This window comes from Rattus norvegicus, chromosome 10 (assembly GCF_036323735.1).
Source record: "Rattus norvegicus strain BN/NHsdMcwi chromosome 10, GRCr8, whole genome shotgun sequence".
NCBI classification, from domain to species: Eukaryota; Metazoa; Chordata; class Mammalia; order Rodentia; family Muridae; genus Rattus; species Rattus norvegicus.
Genome location: NC_086028.1, coordinates 58,088,443 through 58,112,566, shown reverse-complemented (window position 1 = coordinate 58,112,566; position 24,124 = coordinate 58,088,443). Strand labels below are relative to the sequence as shown.

General features: G+C 51.8%; 1 protein-coding gene across 3 annotated transcripts in view; it reads right to left on the bottom strand.

The window, feature by feature from the left end:
* Nucleotides 1-1,287: 1,287 nt before the first annotated feature.
* Nucleotides 1,288-24,124, bottom strand: part of Atp2a3 (ATPase sarcoplasmic/endoplasmic reticulum Ca2+ transporting 3) — a 31,570-nt gene continuing 8,733 nt past the window's right edge. The window contains exons 3-22 of one of the 3 annotated variants that reach the window (XM_063268465.1): nt 23,618-23,635; nt 23,301-23,383; nt 22,070-22,174; nt 21,626-21,764; nt 21,269-21,349; nt 21,092-21,177; nt 18,928-19,392; nt 17,533-17,621; nt 17,281-17,383; nt 16,322-16,453; nt 15,857-15,982; nt 14,219-14,437; nt 13,787-14,122; nt 12,627-12,847; nt 11,655-11,857; nt 10,939-11,024; nt 6,216-6,349; nt 5,737-5,854; nt 5,225-5,342; nt 1,288-2,658 (exon numbers count right to left, since the gene is read on the bottom strand). In XM_063268465.1, the coding sequence (XP_063124535.1) occupies nt 2,639-2,658; nt 5,225-5,342; nt 5,737-5,854; nt 6,216-6,349; nt 10,939-11,024; nt 11,655-11,857; nt 12,627-12,847; nt 13,787-14,122; nt 14,219-14,437; nt 15,857-15,982; nt 16,322-16,453; nt 17,281-17,383; nt 17,533-17,621; nt 18,928-19,392; nt 21,092-21,177; nt 21,269-21,349; nt 21,626-21,764; nt 22,070-22,174; nt 23,301-23,383; nt 23,618-23,635 (2,882 nt within the window). In that variant the 3' untranslated portion in view covers nt 1,288-2,638. 3 annotated transcript variants of the gene reach the window in all.

Below are 24,124 nucleotides of genomic sequence, written 5' to 3'. Positions count from 1 at the left end.
TCTCTGCCACCTATCATTATGATGAAAGCCAGAAAGATTGGCCCATCAGTTCCTCATTTGGTTAGTCCTTGCCATCTGTGCCCACGTCATGGGCTCACTTAAGATCCTAGGAGTGCAGGGTTTATATTTGAGAGAACTTAGAGATATCTTGTGACCAAGAATGTGTCTAACTCTTCTACCGAAAAATTAAATCCTTGGGAGTTCCTCAGGAGTGAGCTAACGCCTCTGTTGTGGTTAGCTTCATGGATGTGTGACTGAGATAACGTACCAGGCCCATACATAGAAAATCCCTGCACTGGGCACTGAAATTCTGCTTTTCTTTCTTCCCGCAACCCTGTGGCCTTAAAGTGCTCTACCACTGATTTCTGTCCCAGCCCAGACACACCTTGGGCTGTTTTGTCCATTTTATTTTACTAGCTAGCGCCCAGGCCAGCTCAGTGACTAAATTTGGGGGCTCCAGGCTTTCACTTTGCATGGGCTCTGCAGATGATAAGAGCCCTGCTTCTTTCCTTGTGTTTCAGGGCCCAGGTACCCAGATCTCCATCCCAGGACAGCTAGGTAGAGGATTAGATGCTAAACCTTCATGGTGAGCCTTCTCTTCAGAGACACGGCTAGTCCCTTCTCACAGCTGTCTCCTGGTACCACCTCAGGAAGCTGGTTCATATCAAGCACCAGATATGCCTGGGTGGCAGGAACTGAGGAAAATTGTAGGGAGGGGATAGAAACCTTTGAGGTGGGCACAGGATTGGAAATGGGATAGATTGCTGGGGCCAAGGGGATAAAAACATAGCAAGAGAGAAATCCTAGTGAGAACCACAGGCACTGCAGAATTGCCAGTAGGTATTTGCCAGGGACTCCGGGGGACGAGGGGATCCTGGGATGCAGGCTCCAGGCTTCGCTCTGTCTCATCCCACCCTCAGCTCCCTTTTCTCTGAGATGACATGTTACATGATTAAATTGTTGCGCGCTGCTCTTAAACTGCCAAGAGTGGAGCGGAAAGCAGGCTGCTCCATGAGACTCAGGTTCATTCTGCTACTGGGGTGTGGTTCTGGTCTTGAGATCCCAACTTCATGTTTCTCTTATATTTTTGGTTATGAGCCTAGCCTTTAACGGCCGAGCCATCTCTCCAGCCCTAACTTAGTGGCTCTCAAAGCCCCATGTTTAGTAAGAGATGGATTCTGGTTCTGGGATGGGATCTCAGACTTTTAACTTTGCTAGTTCCAGGTGGGTGGCCCCCAGTCGTCACAGAACCAGGGTCCCACAGGATTCAGAAAAGACACTACCAGCTCCAATCCCCCAGACGCACGCCTTTATTTCTCCACAAGAAATGATCAGCAAGTGGGCACAGGGCTCTGTTCCTGCCAAGCCATCCCTCCAAACTCGGTTTCTCTCTGAGGCCCCTCCAGAACCTGCCAGAGGGGAGGGAGGATGGGCAGGAGAGTGGGCAGGTACACATGGAGTTCATCTGTCTTCTGGGTAGGCTGAGGGGACTTTTGCTACCAGGTGTCAGGACAGTGATGTGAACCTTGATTTACATATAAAATAATCATATTGTACACAGTCAGGGAAGAGCTAAGTCACACTGACAGGCGCTTTCTCCGTTTCCCATGATGCTTAGCTAGCTTTTGTCAAAGGAGCAACAGCAGGGTTAAGAGGCAAAAAAGATCCCAAAGACCAATACACATTCATCTGATAGACCCCCATCAGATGCTTCCTTTCAGTGGGGAGGTAGGGGAGGATTGTGGAGTCACTTCCTAGTGACATCTCTCTGACTCAGACATGCATGATAGGAAAAGAGGGCAAAGAGTAATGCCAGGGGTCCAGGAGGTTTAGAATCACCCAGCCCTGCAGCAAGTGACACGGTATCACCCCAGGCTTCGTGGCAGGAGAAGCTGACATGGACCCAGGGATGCCTGGAGTCTCAGGCACCAGGGGCATGGACTGTAAAGTTAGGATCCCTGAGCCAACCTGAGCCGAGGAAGTGAGCCTCAAGGTGGGACTAGTGCTGAGCCCAGCCAGCCAGTGGAGGCTGACTCCTGGGAAAGGAGTCCTTGTCCAGGCCTGCCCCCGCTGCTCCTTATGTTCCTATCTGTCTGTGATCCTTCAACTCCCTGGGGCCAGCAGATACATAAACAGACACAGGAGTGGACTTGGTGGAAGCTGAGCCAAGTGGAAGGGGCTGCCCCTCATGTTCACAGCTGGACCCAGATGGTCCCCTCGGACTCCTCCTTCCCAGAGCTGACCAGGCTCCAGACCCAAACTAAGCAAGAGGTCAGAGTCAGTAAGACGGCCCCCATGAGCCCTCCATCAGGGCAGAGGCACTAGCTACCAAGCAAATGCCCACCTCCGAGCAGGGGAAGGCTGCAGATCTGTGGGGGAAATGGGTGGTGGCCCTTCAGGCAGCTCTGGCTTCTCAGCTTCCCCTCCTGGGCTCAACTTCTGGGCCAGAGCTGTAGGGAGGACAGGAATGGAGACAGGACCCTGGAACAGGGCCTAGAAATGGCCGGTGTTGTTTCAGGCCTGTTACGTTCAGCAGGAGACAGGTGGCTGAGTGAGGAGGCAGGGGTGGGACCAGGACAAGTGCTTGGACATGATGAGTCCGAGGGCCGAACTGGAGACCCCCCTCTGCTCTCAGGATTTACTTCAGGTCCTTTTTTTCTGGAGAAAGAGAGGAAGAAAAAACCCTGAGAAATCGTATTAAGACAAGGAGTGAGATATTCTAGGTTGCCCCCTTCAGCTCCTGTTTCAGCCTCTTATCCTCCCCCACTTTCTAGGGCCTGGAACCTTCTACACATCGTTTATCCCGAGCCTCAGTGGCACTCTGGAGATGCAGCCCCCAGGAATCCAGCCACTCTCTCTATGTCCCTTCAATATTCCTGGAGAAAACGACCGTTTGGGGAGTGCTCCCCATTGCTGTTAGGTCACAAGCAGGGAGTCCTCCTTGCCTCCTCCTCCTCCTCCTCATCCCATATGTGGTCTGATTTCAACTGAACACAGGTCTCAAGCAGGCCTTCACCTTCGCAGCCCATACAGGGACTAAGGACCCACCTCAGTCCATCTTGCCTAACTACCTCCCTTCTGATGCTGGCGTCATACAACCCCCCGCACCCCAGTCAGCCCCCCATCCTTCACATGGCTCCCATACCCTTAAATGAATTCTGGGTCCGCCCTGTACCTTGAGCTCTCCCAGATCCATCCCTCTCAGCTTCCCCATCCCAGCCTACAGGCCTTCTGACAACCATTCAGTCACACCTGAAGAGCGCCAAGTGTGGAGAGAGAGGACCCCTAGTCCCAGAGCTGACCCTACATCCACAATTCTCCCTAGGACACATCCTCATAAATCACAGAGAAACCACAGGCGTCGGGCCTCAGTAAAACTTCCCTAAAAGGCCACTGAGCTGGTTTGGGAACGTAAAGGGTCCCCTCTCTCACCCCCGCCCTGTCCAGCTTTAGGAGGCCCAAGGGATTTCGGCCGCCTGCCGGCCCAAGGCAGAGCTGTCTGGACTTCCAGCAAGCACATCACTCCCCAGAGGCAGCCACAGGTGCCCAGCCCAGGACCCTCCTGAAGACCTGGGTCACTTCATTTCAAATCAAACTTCTTTAGTGGTCACCATTTCTGGCCAAGAAGGTTGGTAAAGGTGTGGCTTGGGGTCACTTCACCCTGGGCCAGGATTTGGTTTCCTTCTCAAGCCTTGCAATCTCTTTAGCTTCTACTCCAGTGTCACATCAGTATCTTTCCAATTGTTACCTCCCCACCCTACCCCATGCTTTCACACCTTTTGTGCTCCCTACTCCCTGGGAATAACCAGGCATTCTGGGCTTTCAGTGTCCTCTGGGCTTCTCTTCACAGGTACCAGTTCTATTATAGACACCTCAGCCTCCACCTGCCAGGTTCTACCCTACCCATGAAATCTCCTTTAGTCCAGATTCTTCTAGTAATTACCCTTAGCACCAACTGGGCAGCCCTCTAATCTCCCCGACCTAGGCATCCCCACTCCTGTTGAGCCCTGGAACCCAGTGTGGATTTGTACCCCAGACACAGGGCTCCCCCGAGGGAATGAGAAAATTTAGCCACGGGGACAAATTTTTCATTTTCAAATTTCCTCAAGAAAATGTGCTGAGCTCCTTGGTTGCTGTGGTCACCAGGGGAGAGCGCTGTCTCTCAAGGAAGACAAAACAACTTCCGGATGCTTCTCGAGGGAGTCTGTCTGTGGGCTGCGTGTGGAGGGAGGGGTTTCCTCCGGGACCCTCCCTTGCTGTCTGGCCACAGATGAAATTCTGAAGCTCAAGTCTCATACCAATTTCTCCCAGGCCTCTTCCAGGGTCCACCAATGGTGAGCCCAAAAGAACCATATATGGAGGGAGCTGAATGACCTAGTTCAGCTGCCCTCAGCCCCACTCATAGGCTCCCTGATCAGACCTCTCCAAAGAAGAGGAGAGGCTCATTGAGACCTTTTGTAAAAGGGCTTTTTTTTTTTCAGTATTCAGTAGATTTGGTTAGCATGCGGGTGTGGGGGCCTTTACGGAATGACAGGCATGGAATTTATTTATAGCCTCCAGTATTTCCTGGATCAGGGATCACATTCCATCTAAAGTCACCCCCAAAGTCCCAGATGCCCAAAGCAGGTCTTAGCTAGCTGCTGAGACCAGCCCAAGTCTCTCTCTAGCTTTCTTCTCTGGACCTAACCCTGATACTGTCCATCTCTCCTGGATGAAGACAAATTCTTCTGTTTGTTCCCACCCATTAAAATGACACCCAGGAAGCCAACCCCGTGTGGCATGAGGTCCTGGAAGCGGCTGCTTACACCAAGCCTGCATAAATGTCTCAAGAACACCTGGATACAGACCGGCCAGTACAGGGGGGTCAAAGGCCAAGGCCAGGACTACTGCAGCGTCTTATCCACACTTGGGTGGATACGGCAGGTGGGGCAGTGAGGGCTTGTGGGGGGAGAGGGTATGGCAAAGTGAGGAAGCTGAGGCACTGTGGCCCTGAGCAGTGTTCCCAGTAGACCCAGTCAAGGCTCCTACAGTGAAAGACACCTCTCCCGGCAAGTCCTTGGGTTGGGTCATGGTCACCGAGACCCTTGTGTCCTCCATTTCATGATCAAAAAATAGCTCTCCTACCATGCACCTTGCATCCAGTGTAATTCGGGTTTGGGGGGAGGGGCAGAGGCAGACTGGGAGCAGCTGGGGAGGAAGCAGAAGGGGCTGGCCTCCCACTTACCATCCACGTGATGCCTGGACAGATACTTGAGGGCCTCGTCAAGCAGGATGACAGGCAGAGACATCTGAAGCACCACCCCCCACTGTCGACCACTCAGTGGGGTCACCTGGAAAATGAGCTGGGGGAGGCAGGGAGGCCCGGTTACAGGCTGCCAGCTGTGTACCTGTGTCCCTCACCAGGACTCCAGTGGGCTCTTCACAGGCGTGGACCTGGAGGCCCTTCCTTCACACCTTTGCCTACTGGGTTTCCCAGAGGAAGTGCTATCGCCCTGCCCAACCAGTCTTTCCCTGTCTTCCATTCAGGTCCCGGTGGTCCCCTCAGCCAAAGAGCTCCACCGTTTCTGTCCTCTGAAGGTAGGAATCTATCTGTGGAATGATGGCTACACACATCTCTCCCTGCTGTCTGTCCTGACCAAGCCTAAGAAGGCTGAGCCCTCAGTTGGGACCTCGGTGGACTACTTGATGCTTGTGACCCAAGGAACTAAGGAGGGAGGAGGCATGGCGGTAACTCACGGGCAGAGGCGGCACCAAAAGGATGAGAAAATGCAGGGCCATGGACATGACCACAGCCCCCAGCAGCCAAGGGTTCAGCCAGGGTGGCATACGCAGCAGTGACTGGTTCTCTGAGACGCTACGAAAGGCACAGGGACTCACTCAGGACAGGATGTCAGGTCGTGGTGGGTCCACCCACCTCAGCAACCACCTCTCTACCTAGGCTGTAGAGCCAGGCTGGATGTTTTGCTGCACATCCTATTGACCCTAGAGGTCCATCCCAGGGCGTGAGCCCACTTTCTCTGTCCCCGAGATTCAGTCGTGGACCTCCATTTCACCATACCTCAGATCTTTCTTTTCTGAAGTCCAATTCCAGCCCCACTGAACCTGTTATTGGCCTCTCTGATCCAGAGACCTCAATCTTCAATCTGCTTAGATCTCAATCCAATTCCAGTCTCTTTTGGCCTTAGACCCGGTCTGTCCTGGACTTCTCTGCCTACCTGTTAAGGGCGTTGCACATTTCAATGGTCACAAGCACAGATAAGGCCATGGTCGTGGGGAAGCGTGACTCAAAGACCTCGCAGTCGATGCCGGCAAACAGTGGATTGTCTTCAGAGCACTTCAGGAAGTTCCTCTGAGGATGAGGTGACAGGGTCCGGGAGAACAGCTGTTACTGAGGTGCTGGACAGAGGAGAGGGAAGCCTCCCCACAACTGAGGATGAGTAGTGAACTCAGCACTGCAAGGGATTGGGTCAGAGAGTGACTATCCTGGGTGGGAATTTGTGGATCATGGGAGCTGCTGGTTTTTAGGCTGGGGAAGGCAATAGGAGGCTATGGGGTTGGAGAAGGGTCTGGGCTAGGACTCGTGGGACTCTGAAATGCAGAAGTTGTGTGTGTGGGAGGGTGGTCAAAATAGACCTTATAAATACATGAAGCAATTACACATTTCAATCAGTTCCATTATGTCTAAATAGGACTAACCTCCGGAGCAGACAAAACCTACAGTACCCTCTTCAACGGACATTGACACCATGCAAGGTTCCATTCCTATCTGGCGTCTGCACCCTGCTCCCTGCTTATGACACAGAGCATGATTGCCAGGGCTCAGCCTTAACACACACTTCCTCTGTAATTAACGAGCTGTCAGTGCCACAAAGGAAGTGCTCCTCCCACCCTTCATCTCCAGGGACCTTTCTTTTTGCTCACTGGCTTCGCTCAGTGTCTCCTGCAGTAAGACAGTGAGGATGTCTGAGAGAACTCTTGACTCGTTCTCTCCCACACCATCAGGGTGAGTATGAACATTCATAACCGTTAGTCCACTTGGGTCTCCTGCACAAAATAGCATTTTTGCAAGTCTGTTTCTGAAGATCTTCTGAGGATCTTTAAGGCCAGGGCTTAGCCACAGGCATTGCACTGTAGAGACAAATCCTCCAAGAGAGATCTCCTGTCCAGGGACAGATGGGCAGCCTTGGCTTTGTGCATGAGCCCCTGCTGCTGCACTGGAGAAACCCTACTGACAACTATGGCCTGGATTGATTCCTCCTACAAGCTGAGATTACATCCCTACACCCAGTTTACTGAGTGCCATGAATCAAACCCAGACTGTCAGGCGAGTTAGGCAAACACTCTACCAATTGAACTGAAACTTCAGCTTCTGAAACTGGGTTGGATCCTTTAAGGGGTCATATGACTGAGGATGGGTGCGATGGTTTCTGTTAATTGTGGACTTGACACAATTTAGAATCATCTGGAAAGTGTCTCAGGGAAGGAATCTGTAGACCAGGTTGGCCTGTTGGGAACTGTCTTGGTTATGCTAATCAGTGTGGGAGCCCCAGTGTGACGCCAGGCAATAACATTTCCTGGACCTGGGTAGTAGGAAAACAGAGAGCCACGCCTCCAGCTCAGCAGCACGCACCTCACTTTCCTCTTTGAAGGTGCCAGAGAACTGGGTATTATTGTTGGTTTTGATTTTTTAAATGCTTTATTTTTATTTTATGTGTATTGGTATATGCATATCTGTGTGAAGGTGTCAGATCTCCTGGAACTGGAGTTCCAAGGAATGGTGAACTGCTGGGAATTGAACCTGGGTTCTCTGTAAGAGCAGCCAGTGCTCTAACCACTGAGCCATCTCTACAGCTTTGGGTTTGAGTGTGTGTGTGTGTGTGTGTATGTATGTATGTGTGTGTATGTATATGTATGCATGTATGTGTGTATGTATATGTATGTATGTGTATATATATGTATATATGTATATGTGTATGTATGCATGTATGTGTGTGTATATATGTATGCATGTATGTGTGTGTATATATATGTGTGTGTATGTATGCATGCATGCATGTGTGTATGTATGTATGTATGTATGTATGTATGTTTTGCCTGCATGTATGTCTGTGCATCACATGAATGTCTGGTAACCTCAGAGGTTATCATATCCCCTCGAACTGGATTTTGCAGACAGTTGTGAACTGTTACACATTTGCTGAGAATCTAACCCAGGTCCTCTATAAGAGCAGCCAGTGTTTTTAACTGCTGAGCCATCTCTCCAGCCTGCTTTTGATTTTGTTTGAGACAGGGTCTCACTATGTATCTCTCGCTGGTCTGGAACTTGCTATGTAGACCAGACGAGTCTCACAGAAATCCACTTGCTTCTGCCTTCTAGGTGCTGAGGTTAAGATCCCAGTTGGCAGAATTGTTTTTAAAATACATTTCCTTATGATTTACTATTAGTAAGTAATTGATTTGTATATGTATTTTGATACCTATATGCTTTGGATCATATACAAATTTCTTGGGTGAGAAGGGGTTTCAAGTAGAAGAAGTTTAGAAGTCATGAACCAGGGGGTTGGAGGGGATACCCTGGTATCTAGGAGCACTGGCGGCTCTTCCAGAGGCCCTAGGTTCAATTCCTAGCACCCACATGGCAGCTTATAACTACAATTCCAGGAATCTGATTCCCTCTTCTGGCCTTTGCAGGGAGCAGGGACACATAGTACACAAGTATACAAGCAAGTAAAACACTACACAAGAACTTAAAAACAAGCAGAATCATTATAAAAAGTCAGAGTGTTCTCTTTTGGGAGCATCCCCAAGGGTCCCTCTCTTGAAATCTGACACTCAAGGCTGGAAAGACGGCAGAGACAGACAGGCCTCTGGGGCTCACTGACCACTGGCTTGGCTATGTCTATGGATCTAAGTATGAGTTCCAGGTCCAGTGAGAGACGCTGTCTCAAAATAATTAGGTTGAGAGTAATCAAGGAAGACACCCATTGTCAATCTCTGGCCTCTGCACACATGTACACATGTACCCACATAAACAATACTGCACACACACACACACACACACACACACACACACACACACACACACACGGGGAAGGGGAGAGAGAGAGGGAGAGAGAGAGAGATAGAGAGAGAAAGAGAAACAGACAGAGAAATACAGCAGACACAGATACAGACACACAAACACACAGAGACAGAGAGACAGAGACAGAGAGAGACAGACAGACACACAGAGAGACAGACACACAGAGATAGACACAAACACATAGAGACAGAGAGACAGACAGACACAGAGAGAGAAGAGACAGAGACACACAGACAGAGACAGACACAAACACACTGACAGACACACACAGAAAGAAACAGAGACAGACACACAGACACACACAGAGAGAGAGAGAGACAGACAGACACAGACAGACAGCAGACAGACACACAGAGAGACGCCAGTGAACTCTTAGCCTAAACTCCCCACTGAAAACCTTGCCACCCTGAATAGGAGTCCCTGCTTCCACAGCCACCCCTCAGACTGCCAGCTCTTTGTAGAGACCCTCTGACTAGCACTTCCATAACCTCAGTAATTTGTGCCTAGGCCACAGTGAGTGTTTGATGGACATTGCCCAACCAAGTGGCTGAATGAGGGGAGGAAGGACTGAAGGATTGCTGAGAAGAAAACATCCTATCAGGTTGCCTGGAGACTTAAGGAGATGTCTAATGAGACTTTTAGGTGTCAGTTTCTGTGGCCAGGCAGACAGCAGATCTGAGATGAGATGGAAGAGAGATTGGTGTGGGGAGATAGCCTTGGTGTGGGCCTTGTGGGTTTGCACAGGGCCTGTGAGAATCTCAGAGGAGGTAAACAGCATTTATGGGGTTGGATCCCAGAAGAGAGGAAGGAGATTCCTAGAGATTTGGGATCCTTGTTCTAAAACAGCCATTCTCAGCTGTTCTTGGGAGGGGTCAAATGGCCCTTAGCATAGGGGTCACCTAAAACCATGTGTATCAGATATTTATATTACAATTCATAACTAGCAAAATTACAGTTATGAAGTATCAATGGAAGTAAATTTATGGCTGGGGTCACCACAACCTAAAGAGCTGTATTAACACATAAGGAAGAGTGAGGACCACTGGTCTAAAGGACAGGTGAGGACACAGTGATGGATGGACGCACAGGCCAAAGCTACCACTGGAGCCAGAGGTGCTGGAGTGATCAAGGATGACCTGATTCCTGGCTGAGGACCAGAGAGAGAGATGGTAGCCTGTGAAAGAGGTGGGGCTATGCTCTGTACTGTGGTGAGCTGAAAGGATTGGTCTCGTGGGCTCGAGGGCTGCCGAGTGCCAGAACATGAGCCTGGGGCTGCCTCCTCCCCTGCAATGCTCTGAGGAAGGCAACACCCCCCTCAGCAATCCCTGTGCATGGTTCTGTATATCTGCTTCAAGCAAAGGGCCAGAAGGACAGGCAGCAGCAGAAGGGGTCGGCTTGTTTCCAGAGCTGAGCTAAGCTAAGGCTGCTCCACACTGCAGGCACCTGCCAGTCAGGTGACTCTAGAGATCAGTGGGCCTCGTCTGAGAAATACTGTGTGGATGGTGTGTCTCTCTCCCTTTCATCTCCTCAGTTTGACCTTCAGCCCGAGTCCCACCATTTCAGGGCTCACACCTCTGGGCCCTCAATGTTTTGGGGTTCTGTGGAAAAGGAAAGACACTTCTGCACAGTTATGGCCCCAGGTCCCCTTAAATGATTGCCAGAGAGTAATACTTCCTTGAGCTGGGGTCTGTGCTGGCCCTGTGGGTTTCCAGGGCCAACCAAGCTACTTGGAGGATGGAGTTCATACTGGAGATGGGGAAAGAGAGCTGCAGGCCAGCTAAGTCTCTCTCTCTCTCTCTGAAGCTCCCTCAACCTCATAATCCGTAGCCCCACCTGTCTGGCCTCTACTTGCTCACCAGCTGATGGAAGGTGACTTGTGGTCCCTCAGCGTCATACAGGAACCACCAGGTGGCGGCAGCCACTGTAGCCAGGCCTACGTACACTGTGGACAGGGAAGAGAGGACACTGTAGTAGGCAGGTGAGGTCCATTGCTGTACACATTCCCTTCCCAACCATCCCGGGAATTTTCCTCTCCCTCCCTAAGCCATGGTTTGCTAACATCTATCCTGTGCCAGTGGTAGGCCCTCAATTGGTAACCTGATAGGCCATCCTTTTAGGCACAGTGACTGGACCAATCTGTACTAATAAACACAGGATTGTGACTGTTATAAAAATTAACCCGAAGTCTCCCAGGGCTCAGGAGATGGCTCAGTGGATACAACTGAAGATCCGAGTTTGGGTTCCCGTCACCCACGTAAAAGGCTAGATGTGACTATGTGTGCTGTAACCCCAGGACCATAGGTTTGTAGGGATACCAATGAGAGGATTGCTGGAGCATGTTGGCCAGTCAGCCTAAGCCTCCCCACCCCACCCTCCAAAAGGACAAGCTCCAGGTTGCTGAGAGACCCTATCTGAATATGACAGACCCGACCATGGCCTGCATCCAGCCATAGCTTGTGCCTAGTCTTTTTAGTCACATGAGCCCATAGAGTCTGTCATCTGGTGTTGGCTAAGTTGCATTATCTGTAGTCTGAAAACCTAGGATGCTCCTGAAGGCTGGAGCCCTGCTCACCTCCAATAGCCAAATAGCGGAAAAAAAGCCAGCCGCTGATGAGAGCCTCCCGGGGGTTCCGAGGCAGCTTTTCCATGATGTCCAGATCGGGTGGGTTGAAGCCAAGGGCTGTGGCAGGTAAGCCATCTGTTACCAGGTTCACCCAGAGCAGCTGCACAGGGATCAGGGCTTCGGGCAGGCCCAGAATTGCTGTGAGGAAGATGCTAAAACCAGAGTCATGGGCTCTAGCCCAAGCAGGCCAGCCTCCACTAGAGGGTCCAGCTCCAGCTCTCACCCCAGGCTGAAGGAGGGGCCCTCCACAGCTTCCTCTGCAGCCCAAGAGTGAGGCGGGGGCATGAGTACAACAGGACACCTGCCCTTTAGGCTTAACAAAGGACAGGAGGGGGTGTGTGCACTCATATCACATGCCCGAGTGTCAGAGATATGCAAACACCCGACACCTGTCATACAATCACATGAACACAAGCAATTGCCCATGCACTGGCCCAAAAGTGAGAAGGTGCAGAATCCACGTGCATTAGTACACACGAGCTCACCGTGTCCTACAGGCATCTTTCTCAGGCACACAGAAACGGGAACACAAGCTCACTCTGTTATACATCCTGTCTGTGTTTATACTCAACAGTGCGTTAGAGTACACATGCGTTCCTAAGCACACAGACCTCTCACCTGAACACACTACACACACACAGACACACACACAGACACACACACACACACAGACACACACACACACACACACACACACACACACACATACAGACAATGCATGCATACAGTAGACACCCTGTGGCCCTGTGGTGAAGTTGCTTCTCCAGTCTTACGGGTCTCAACAGGAGAAGCTACGAAGAGGAAGACCATGGCTGGGGGGAAGGTAGAGGATGCTGGACTACACCACAATCCAGGGGTGGCCCTCTCAGAAACAGAGTTGGTTGGTACAGGGGTTTGGGAGGAAGGAACATGGAGCCTCACCAGACAACCTCGCCAACATTGGAGGAGATGAGGTAGCGGATGAATTGCTTCATGTTGTTGTAGATGGCCCTGCCCTCCTCCACTGCAGCCACAATGGAGGCAAAGTTGTCATCAGACAGAACCATCTCCGCTGCCGACTTGGCCACAGCAGTGCCTGAGCCCATGGCGATGCCGATCTCTGCCTTCTTCAGGGCTGGTGCATCATTCACCCCATCGCCAGTCTGTGGGCCGGGCCAGGTAGGACACACCTGAGAAACTTGCCTACTTCCCCTTATCCCACGCAATCCTAGTGTTAGGGGATGTCCCCAAGGACAGAAGAAATGGTGAGGTCAAGAATGAGTTTTGAGAGTAAGCTTGAAGTCTGAGCCACTCATAAAACAGAAGCAGGAGGATAACAAGTTCAAGACCAGCTTATGGCCTGTCTTGAAATGAAAGTGAAGAGAGAGAGAGAGAGAGAGAGAGAGAGAGAGAGAGAGAGAGAGAAAGGGTGTGATCTTATAAACTAGTTTGAGAATGAGATTAGAGAAGGCAAGGGATGTGGGCTAGGATAGAACTGGACAAAAGCCTAGGTCTAAAGATCATGATGAGGCAGGGATAGGGATGAGGTGGACCAACACTGAGGACAGGTGTGAAACTCAAGTTGGATATGGACTAGACCATCAGACTGAGATTAGGGGAAAAGTCAATCCAGGGATGAGCTCATGATTGTGGCCCAAGCTAAGGGGTAGATACATACTAGTCCAGGTGAAGGACAAGTTCTAGACAGGACTCAAGCTGAAGGTAAAAAAACACAATTTAAAGTAGAAGTTGGAGTCAAGTCATTGTCCTCATGATCAGTGACATCATCATCAAGCTTGGAAGCCAAGATTGGAGACCAGGTCAAGATTGAAGTCAGCATAAAGATCTCAACAGTACAGGGGAATCAGAGTCAATGTCTGCGATCAGTTCTGGGCCGGATCAATACTCAAACACATATCAGGATTGAGCTTAATGTAAACAATGAGAGGCGCAAAGGGCCGGGGTTCACCTCAGTGGTAAAGCACTCGATTAACAAAAACAGTTGGAGATCAAGGTCAGTGTAGAGTCAAGGTTGACAGCAAGACTACGTTACAGCTGTAATCAAATTAAGCAGTTCCCAGGCTCTACCCCTGTAGCCTCACCATGGCGGTGATCTCATTAAAGGACTGGAGGTTCTCCACGATGCGAGACTTATGTGCGGGTTCCACACGGGCAAAGCATCGGGCGGTGCGGCAAGCCTGGCGCTGCTGCTCTGGGCTGAGGTCATCGAATTCTCGGCCCGTGTAAGCCTTGCCCAACACATCCTCCGTATCCCCAAAGATGCCAAGTCGGCGGCAGATGGCCACAGCTGTCCCTTTGTTGTCCCCTGTGATCATGACCACTCGAATGCCCGCCCGAGAACAGCGTGTGATACAGGCAGCCACCTCTGGTCTCGGTGGGTCTAACATGCCCACGCAGCCCACGAAGGTCAGGCCTGTCTGTGGGGAGGGGGCAGAGGCAAGCACAACATGAGTCTATCCTTGATCCGTTGCGAGACCAGCCACTGCGAGAAGAATCTGGCTCGCAGCACCCACCTCGTACTGTACAAACTGACTGCAGTCATCCAGTTGCATGTCCTCCTTCCTTGGGGGTGTGTCCCTGGTGGCCAGTGCTAAGCAGCGCAATGTATCAGAGCCTGAGCCCCAGTCTCGGATCTTGGCCAGGATATGCTCTCTGGAGGTGGCGCTTAGGGGTACTGTTCGGCTTCCCACGCGGACTGAGCTGCAGCGCTCAATTACACTCTCAGGAGCTCCCTGCAGAGGGAAGGGGAGGAGTCAACTCTACCAAGCTAAGACCTTAGCCTTCCCTGCCACTCAATAAAGCCACTATGGACAAAGGCCTACAAAGAGAGCACAGACGGGAAAAACCAACCGTTCTTCCTAAGTTCAAAGAGGGAACCTGGTGGGCCTCACTCTGAGAAAACCTAAGCCATGGACAGGCAAGGTCACAGCTGACCACTCAGGATCCGGTCTCTACCAGCCCACAACTGAGAAGGCTTGCTACAACATTTGCAGGTCTGGGTGAGATAAGCATCTCCCATGGGAACCTGTGTCTCTCCCTGCTTGCCTGGTACCAATGGGATTCTCATTCTGTAAGGGCCCCACCCACAGCAGCACAGAGGCACACTAAGCTCCACCAGGGCACTTGAAAGAGGATGCGCAGTATGGCAGGTGTGACCCTGGCAAGGTAACTTTGGTGGAGGGGTGACTGACTCCTCAGTTTCATCCGGGTCTCACCATGGAACTCACCTGGGCCTAGGATTGCTTTCTGGCTAGACCATCAGTAGCATCTTCCTCTCCCTTAGCTTAAAAAACCCAGGACTACCTTCTCTAAATGGCCAGGGTTCCCAGGATGGAAGCCCTGTCCTTTTACAGGCACTAAGACCTTCCTTTTGTGACAGAGCTAGGGATGGGGTCCCTCTGTTAGGTGTGGAAGTGGCTCTGGACGGCTGGGGTGAGATCTGTTCCTTTCCCTTCCCAGGTCTCAGCTTCCGAAGAATAGGAATACCAACCACATCACCACCAACCACCTGAGGCAAAAAGGGCTTCTGAGAGATTCCAATGCAACTCTGTCATTCTCATAGGGTACCTCTCTGTGGAGAGGAGCACCAATGACCCCAGAGTCCTGTGAGAAGGCAGTAGCCCTCAACCCAAAACCAAGTCTGTGGTCCCTTCATCACTGGATTCTGTTCCCAGTTCCCTGTGGCATGCTGACCACTCTCACTCCAGAGCCATAGCACTGACAGTGGGCCTCACAGCTCCCTGAGCCTGCCCACGGCTGCAGTCTGTGGGGCTTTGTTTGTTTGTTTATCTGTTTCTTTCCTCCTCCTCCTCCTCCTCCTCCTCCTCCTCCTCCTCCTCCTCTTCTTCCTCCTCCTCCTCCTCCTCCTCCTTGACACAGGGTCTCATGTAGCCCAAACTCCTGAATTCAAACTCATCCACCTCCCTCTCTCCACTTCCTCACGTGCTGAGATTATAAGCATACACCATTACACTTGGTTTATGTCATTCTGGGGAACAAACTCACGGCCTCTTATACTCTAGGCAAACACTCTACAACTAAGCTATACTCCCCTGGGTATTTTAGAGACTGAAAACCATATTGCCTCCCCCTGCCCCCTCCACTCCCCCAAGTCCGAAGAGAAACCCCAGGTCACACAGGCAGACCCCCACCTTCACAAACATCTTGCTGCCCTGGGCCTTGGGGTCAGCACGAGTGGGTGTGCAGTACACAGACATGGACTTCCGGTCCCGGGAGAATTCGAGGGTGAACTCCTTCCGCATGAGTTGCTTGATGACCTGCAGGGTCCAAGCAGGTCAAGGCATAAAGGACAGAGCTGGTTACTCTTACTTGCTCCTCACTAGCCACAGAGAAGACTCTTGTTCCCTGCGGTCTAGCCTCTATACTTCTCTGACTCTAGAGCTGTTCAAGGCTCCCACCTTTCTCTCCCAGAATGTGTGCATTTCCCAACTGGAAGCCTGCATGCAGTCAGCCTTCTCCTCTCTCTGCTCCACAGATCCATCTTGTAAGGTGCCCGAAATCCTCTATTTTTCCTTGAAGCCTCCCCCAAACCCATGCATTTCTCTTTCACACGTCTAGACACTCCAGAAGTCAAGGCTAAGCCCCGATCTACTCACGGAATTGCAGGCACCAGCGCGCTCGACCCGTGACAGTCCTTTCAGGTCTGTGTCAAACACGTTCATCTTCTCTACCAGGCAAGTGAGGGCTGTCTCTGTGGCCTCTCCTACCTTCTCATACACACCCTTGGCCTGCAGGGGGGTGTCACAGGGCACAGGAAGTGAGGGCTTCCTGCTGTCTTTACTTATTTTGAGACAGGGTCTTGCTATGTACTAAGGATGGCCTCAGATTCACAACTGACTCTCTAGACTCGGCCTCCCAAGTGCTGAGTCTGGGGAATTATATGAATTCACCTGCACACAGGGCTTCCAGGTTCTTCTTGCTAAGTCTCAATGCTGCTCCCTCGCCATACAGGGCCCCCTGGCGCCTGTGTTGTTACCTTCTGTGCTGCTATCTACACAGAGCGTCTTTGGGAAAGGTAAGGTGGCTACACCAGTCCCCTACACAAACCCTTCGGTGGCTGTCCGCTTGCCCTTGGCTTGGCAAGGAATTGATCTGGCCTGGGTAAGTGTTCCTGGGAGGCAGGAGCATCCCCCCATTGTTCCATTCCCCTGCTCCAGACACAGGAATGCCATTCGATATGTGTCACATCTCGATTTTGCAGAATGAGCCTTCCCCCCCCCACCCCCGTGCTATGCAAGTCCTCACTTGTCCTGTCCACTACCTAGTGTCTTCCCAAAAGCATTCCTGGCCTTCCAGCCTCTTACATAGCAGCCTTTCACTCCTACCTGAAGAGACGGGGTCGGTGGGACGGGTGGGGGGGGATACAGAAACAATCTGAGCAGAATGAGTAGGAGGATTGGAAGTGAGGGTGTACAGGGGTGATCAAGTTCCTGGAGTGTGGCCCACCGAAGCAGCTAAGACCATCAATCCGAAATAATGAGACTCTGGCCAAAGGAAGAAGGTCTGCCCAGAGAAATGGAAGCTAGGGAGACCATGTAAAGGAGTTGGGGCACACCTCATTGTAGTCCAGTGCAGAATCATTGCAGAGTGCACAGATGGTTGCGAGCTCCACAAGTCCATCAAACTGCCCACAGCGCACAAGCTGTTCCCCTTGCCTCCTGCAACGGTGAGTGAGTGGTCAGCTCAGGGCCTGGCCCCGCCCCTGAGTGGTGTCCTGCATTGGCCCCGCCCACAGGAAACCACTCCCAAAGGCCCCTTTTGTAGCTCCGCCCACTTGATCCCGCCCTGGCCTCACTCCCATACTCACACTTCGCCCTCTGGGGTATACGTGGTACCCGAAATGGTGAATTCGTGTAAACGACAGGCGCCTGCCTCTGCTTCAGCTACCACGAACATCTGTGAGCACAAAAGTGGGTTCAGGTGAATGGATGGCTTCTTTTCTTTCTGCCATCAGCTAAAACAAAGTCTGGCCTAGGAGGATGTCTGAGCCAGTTCCGTGAGAATCACTGAAGGGTCTTTCTTCTCCACTAGAGTGAAGGAGTGAATCCAAGGTCCAGGCTAGGCACCCGAGATGAGTCTCTGCTCTGCCCGGAGGCATCTGGCTCGGGAGTCCTGAGGATTTTGTGGCCCATTTTTTTCAGTGCCTGAGACAGCTGCCAGAGAGGTCACTAGTTGATCAGGATACCTGAGCGCTTGTCCATTTCTTTGCGCAACCGTTTCAATCATTTAAGCTTCACTTCTCCACCACTGACATAGGGAGAAAGTAGGCCCAGAGCCTACCTGCGCAAAAAATTCTCTACCTTCAAGGAAGAAACACGTTTCTCGCGCTGAGAGTTTTCTCCAATCCAGAAGTGACTCCAGAGAATGACTCTATTCTCAGAGCCAGCCACTCCCTGAACACTCCCCTGTCAGGATGGCCCATTTCCTGGCCCATCAGCCAGCTGAGATGTATTTATCACGACTCATGCTCAAGCCAGTGACCAGTCTAGCACCCCGAGGTACTCTGCACCTTTGTCCAGCAGATCTTGCCCATGCCTCTCTCCTACATCAGGCTCTGGTGTACTTCCATGGGGCCGTAAGGTCTCAAGAGTCCTGAACCAGTTCCTAAGGCCTGCAGGGCTGACTGTGGGAGCAGGGGCAGATGAGTGCCTGGGAGCTGTGAAACCCGCAGCTGTCACCATCTCCCCAGCTCTCCCTGCTCAGCTAGAATGGATGGACCTCTGTCCCTTGGAATTCCAGCCAGAATCCCTGAACACGTGGACAGAGGACCCGGGATGTGGGATCAAGTGCCCAGGGATAAATAATTGCTGTCCTATAGCCCTTCCAAGGTCACTGGAGTCAGCCTATCTGGTGACAGGCATCAGGTGAACAGACAAGCTGGAGCAGGATAGAACCTGGGTCCAATGACATGGGGATTGCACTTGACTCTCTCTTGGATCCTTAAGGTAATTACCTGGCAGGGTTCAGATGAGGAGACTAAGGTCCAAGACTGGAAATGACCTGCCCGAGATACCGCAGTGACACTGGGCCCCAGGGACATAGCAAGACAAGCACTGATGCAGTGTTTACACATGGAAGACCTCATCAGCTGCTCCCCACCGCCAACTGGGAGACAGAGTGCAGGTTCCTCTCCTTTATCCAAAAAAAGTCAGGCAGCCCAACATCACCAATACCAGCAGGTCCCACCCCAGCTGCCACTCACCCTGCAGACAGACATTTGATTGGTGGTGAGTGTCCCTGTCTTGTCAGAGCAGATGACTGAGGTGCAGCCCAGGGTCTCCACAGAGGGCAGGCTCCGCACAATGGCGTTCTTACGTGCCATACGTCTTGTGCCCAGTGCTAGGCATGTAGTGATGACTGCTGGGAGGCCCTCGGGGATAGCAGCCACAGCCAGGGCCACAGCAATCTTGAAGTAGTAGACTGCCCCACGGAGCCAGGATCCACCATGGGCCGGGTCAGCAAAGTGTCCGATGTTGATGACCCACACAGCCACACAGATCACAGAGATGGCATGGGACAGCTGCCTCCCAAATTCATCCAGCTTGCGCTGCAGTGGCGTCCGCTCAGGCTCCACAGCCGCCATCTGGCTCCGAATCTTGCCCAGCTCTGTGTGCAAGCCTGTGGCCACAGCCACACCCAGGGCTTTGCCTGATGCAATATTGGTGCCCTGACCAGAGAAGGACAAAGAAGTGCTGCTTAGAGCCTGGGATCCCTGACTTCAAACCAGAGCAGGCTCGTCTGTGCGGTCAGTCTTTCTAGACTTGCATAGTCTGGTCTTTATTGGACTGTTGTTCAAGGAAGTTAAGGATTTAGAGGTCTCCACATGCCCGGTGCCTAGCACAGTGCCTGGCACAAAGGAGGCTTCAGGACCTACATCAGCCATATGTCTCGTGCCCAATCCATAAAACCCATCAAAATAGAACTCATAGACATTCACTGTGGCCACACAGGAAGGAGCGTGACTGACAGTGATCTCAGGCAAGTAGTTTACTGAAGAATCCACAAAAACTGAGGCTTGGACTCACATTCCCAAGGCCCTGGGCAAAAGCCCCAACTCCCAGTGTAGAGGACAGGTAGCCTCGTATCCCAGTGTCCTGTTCTTCAAAATGCTCCTACAGAGGCCCAAGACGCAGTCTCCGAGAGGTTGCCTGGTGCCCCTTTGAATGGGTGTGGATGGGAGACAGTAAAAGCGCAGGTGGCAGGCAACCCTGCCTTTCCTTCACGCAGAGCAATGCATCTTTACCCTGATAGCTGCCCACAACTAAATCAAGACCCACAGCAAGCCACAGGCAACCCTGTGTGTGTCACCCCTCACTCCCCACTCAAAGCAGCTCATTTGCTCTGAACGCAGGCAGGAGCTCTGAGGACCCATGGTGTTCTCCATTTCTGTTCATTTCCAAGGATGCTCCCCAGTCCCCATGCTTCGGTGTGCTGGCCCAAGATCCAGCCGAATTGTAGCTCGCTCTGTCACTTCTGTTACCCTCTCCTGCCTGCAGTTTTTCCATTGAGTGACTTAAGGTGCTGTCCCTCTCCAGTTGGAGGCACAGTGTCCTAGCACAGGAAAGAGAAATCCCTAAGAGCTGGATGTCTGAGCTCTCATCTCAGCTCTGCTGCTCATTCACTGTGACCTCGGGCAACGGGGTTATGCTCTCTCAACCTGTTTCCTTGCTGGGAAATATAGGTAATAAGATACAGAAAACCTTATTTCAAGGTTGTTGTGTGGCTTAAAGAAACTATCAAGTTGAAAGGGCTTAGATGAATGCCAAGCAGGCAGGCCTCAGTAAACACGACCATTATGATTATTATAAATTTGCATGCATTATCAATAACCAAAAGGTCCATTGCTATAGGACTTTGAAAATGTAAAACAAAAAAAATTACGTGTACACCTCTAATCCCAGCATTCAGGAGGCAGAGGCAGATAGATCTCTGAGTTAGAGGCCTGACTGTTCTACCTAGAGAGTTCCAGGCAACAGTGTGTGAGTGTGTGTGTGTGTGTGTGTGTGTGTGTGTGTGTGTGTGTGTATGTGTGTATATATATATGTATATATATAATATAAATACACACATATATACACATATATACACAGCGCTATACAGTAAGACCCTGTCTCAAAAAAACTAAATAAAAATAAATTTTAAAAAGTGACAAACAAAAAATGTATTACATTTTGTTTTTGGTTTTGCCACCATGTGAGTGTGGAGGTTGGGGAACAACTTGTTGGAATCACTTATTCCCTTCCAACCTGTGAACCCTGGGACCAGGTTTGGTGGTAAGCACCTTTATCAGCTGACCCATCCCACCACGGCTCCTATAGGACTATTTTTACTGTCCAGGCTGAGCCCCAAGTATCCCCAAAACTTACAGAAAACAGCATGTTCTTCTTGTCCTGGTTCACGGCTCGGGGGTCTGGAATGGCATCTGTGTGCTTAGTCACAGACACGGATTCCCCTGATTAAAGGGTGAGATATGAGAAGCTCCACCTGGAGACAAGCCCATCCCCTGGCCCCACCCCCACTTGACCTGAGCCCTTGGGACTCACCTGTCAGGATGGACTGGTCCACTCGAAGTGTGGTGGACTTGATCTCGATGAGGCGGAGGTCAGCAGGTACCTTGTCTCCCACTGCACAGGGAGAATGGCAAGGCTGAACGTGGTCTGGGGCCCTAGCCCCAACAAAGCCAATCAGGCTCCCAGAGGCAAGGCTAAGACCAGAGATGGAGTCCTGAGCTATGATCCTTCAGGCAGATCCAGCCACTCTGGCCACAATCTCTGGATCTGTCCAACAGGGTTTCGGGAGGTTCTAACAGTCGCCCCTCCATAGTTCAGTAAAGATGGAAGCAAAGAGAAACAAGGCCCCCTGGTGTCATGCAGTGAGAAGAAGGACTTGGACATACCCACCTGCCACTTCCACAATGTCCCCAGGGACGATGTCCCTGGCTCGGATCCTCTGCACACCCTTGCGGTCAGAGCGGATCACCTTACCCATCTCAGGCTCATACTCCTTCAAGGCCTCAATGGCACTCTCAGCATTGCGTTCCTGCAGAACAGAAGCAGGCAGGTAGTCTCCCTTTGCTGCCCCAGAAGGCCTCCCCTTGAGAGTGGAACTTTTGGGGCCTAGAATCGACCTGAAAGTAGGAAGCCCACCTAGCAGGTGAGAGACTTCAGAGATAGCCCACCCCAGCTCCTCCCACCTGCCACACCCCCACCATCGCATTGGCCACCAGCCCCCAGCCCCTCCCACCTGCCACACCACCACCATCGCATTGGCCACCAGCCCCCAGCTCCTCCCACCTGTTACACCCACACGATCGCATTGGCCACTAGCCCCCCAGCTCCTCCCACCTGCCACACTCCCACGATCGCATTGGCCACAAGGATTAACATGATGACGAGGGGCTCCACGAAGGCCGTCGTGGTCTCCTCACCCTCCTCAAACCAGGCCAGGACCTGCAGGGACAGAGCTGTCAGCCTGACTGTGTTAGGGGTTCCCTGAGATGAGCGCCTTGACTTTTAGTCTCTGAATTCTGTCTATTTCTCCGGGGAATTCAGGCCTTAGAGAGAAGGACATGGTAGAAGAAGAATGTGGTGGACACAGCCCTCATCCCACCCATTCCAGCCCCTGACCTCCCCCTGCCTTCTCTGCTTCTCACGATGGTCCTCAACAGGCAACTGCAGCTACTTCTGGGATCTTGTTAGAACCAAAGCTGAGCAGAAATTGTTAACAAGCCGTCACGATTTTGATGAGTGTTCAGGTTCAGGGTCCTCCAGTCAGAGGAACATCATTCCCACTACAGAGTCTAAGTCTTAATGGGACTCAGGTCAAGCCCCTCACCCACCTCTTGGCCCAACCGGGGACTTGTCACCTCCCTTCAAAGCCCTCCGTGTTTTCATCTGTTCTTTGAAGGGCAGAGGTGTCCCTTCAGCTTTGCCATTTTAGACACCTGCATACATGGATTTGTTTTTCTTTTGTAAGAGTTCCAGTTTTCACAAGGACAGTGACCAGGACAGTCACCACCACAGCACAGAAGAACCAGTCCCAGCCAGTACTGTGGGGCTCCACACTCTGAAGTATCCTCCCCAGGAACAGGAGTCATCCCTGCCCTCCTTGCTTTAGCCTTGTGCTCAGCTGTGGAAGACACTGTCTCCCTCCCCACCTCCAATGCTGAACCCGGGAACTGTGGTCCAGAAGGACTCTAGACAGCAAGAATGAGAAATGCAGAAAGAAGGAACAGCCAAGATGGAGGCTAAAAACTGTTTGAGTAACCCAAGAGAAGACCAAGGGCCTTCAAACAGACATATAGCAATGTCTGAAGGCATATTGGACACGTCCCTGGGAGGTGATGCTGGTACCTGACAGGGAGGTCAGGATGCTCAGTGTATCAGACCACCCCCATCCCCATACAGAAACATCTGGCTCAAATACCAAGGGTGCTGAAGTTGGCAGGGCATAGATGGATTAGCGGAATTCAGGTGGGAGCCAGGGGAGGAGTGTCCATGACTGAGAGCAGAGTAGCCCAAGGCTCTGAGAACTGTCAGGACCTGCCTCACAGGATGGCAGGGAGGGGTTACTTACAAAGGAAACCAGGGCTGCCAGCAGCAGGATGCGCACCAAGAGGTCCTCAAACTGCTCCACCACCAGCTCCCACAGGGATTTCCCTGGAACAGGAGAGAGTGATGCCCAGGTCCCTGGTCATCTCCCCTCTACCCCCACCTCACTCTCTACTCACAACTAGGGACTTTTAGGGACCCTCTCCCCGTTAGAGAAAAAGACCCAAGTCCTGAAGGGCTCAGCTGAGGGTTCAAGACATCTCTCTGGGGTGGGGTGTCACAGCCTGAAGGTGTCTAACTCAGGGGTTTCGTAGCCTGCAGCCTCCCGAACCCATGCCTCACCTTCCTCAGTAGGGAGTTCTGCAGGATCCAGGCAGCCATGGGAAGAGACAGGAGAAGACTGGTTACTAGTAGGATCTTCTGGCATCTGGAAGCCCCTCCCACGGAGCCCACTGGGCCCACCATAGTGTCTCATGTGTCCTCTCAGCTCTGAGGTTTTAGAATTGATATTCAGACTGAAGGGCTACCCTTTACCCCACCCAACTCCGTTAAATAGTCTATTGTGACCTGGCTCATCTGAAGATGAGACCAGAAGGGGAGGGGCTCCCAGCCCCATCCCCTTTCACAGAAGTGAAATTGAGGCCTGGAGAAGAGAAAGAATCCAAGGTCACAGAGTCCATAGTTCTTGAAACTCAATTACATGGATCTTCCTTGTATGGCTGCCAACCCTGGTCGGAGCCTCCCTGCCTTAACAGGTTCTTGGCACTCATCTGACTCTGTTCCTCATAATGCCCAGAAAAAGGCCACCTTAAAGTTCCACCCACTCAGCCTCCCTGGATGCCCCTAGTA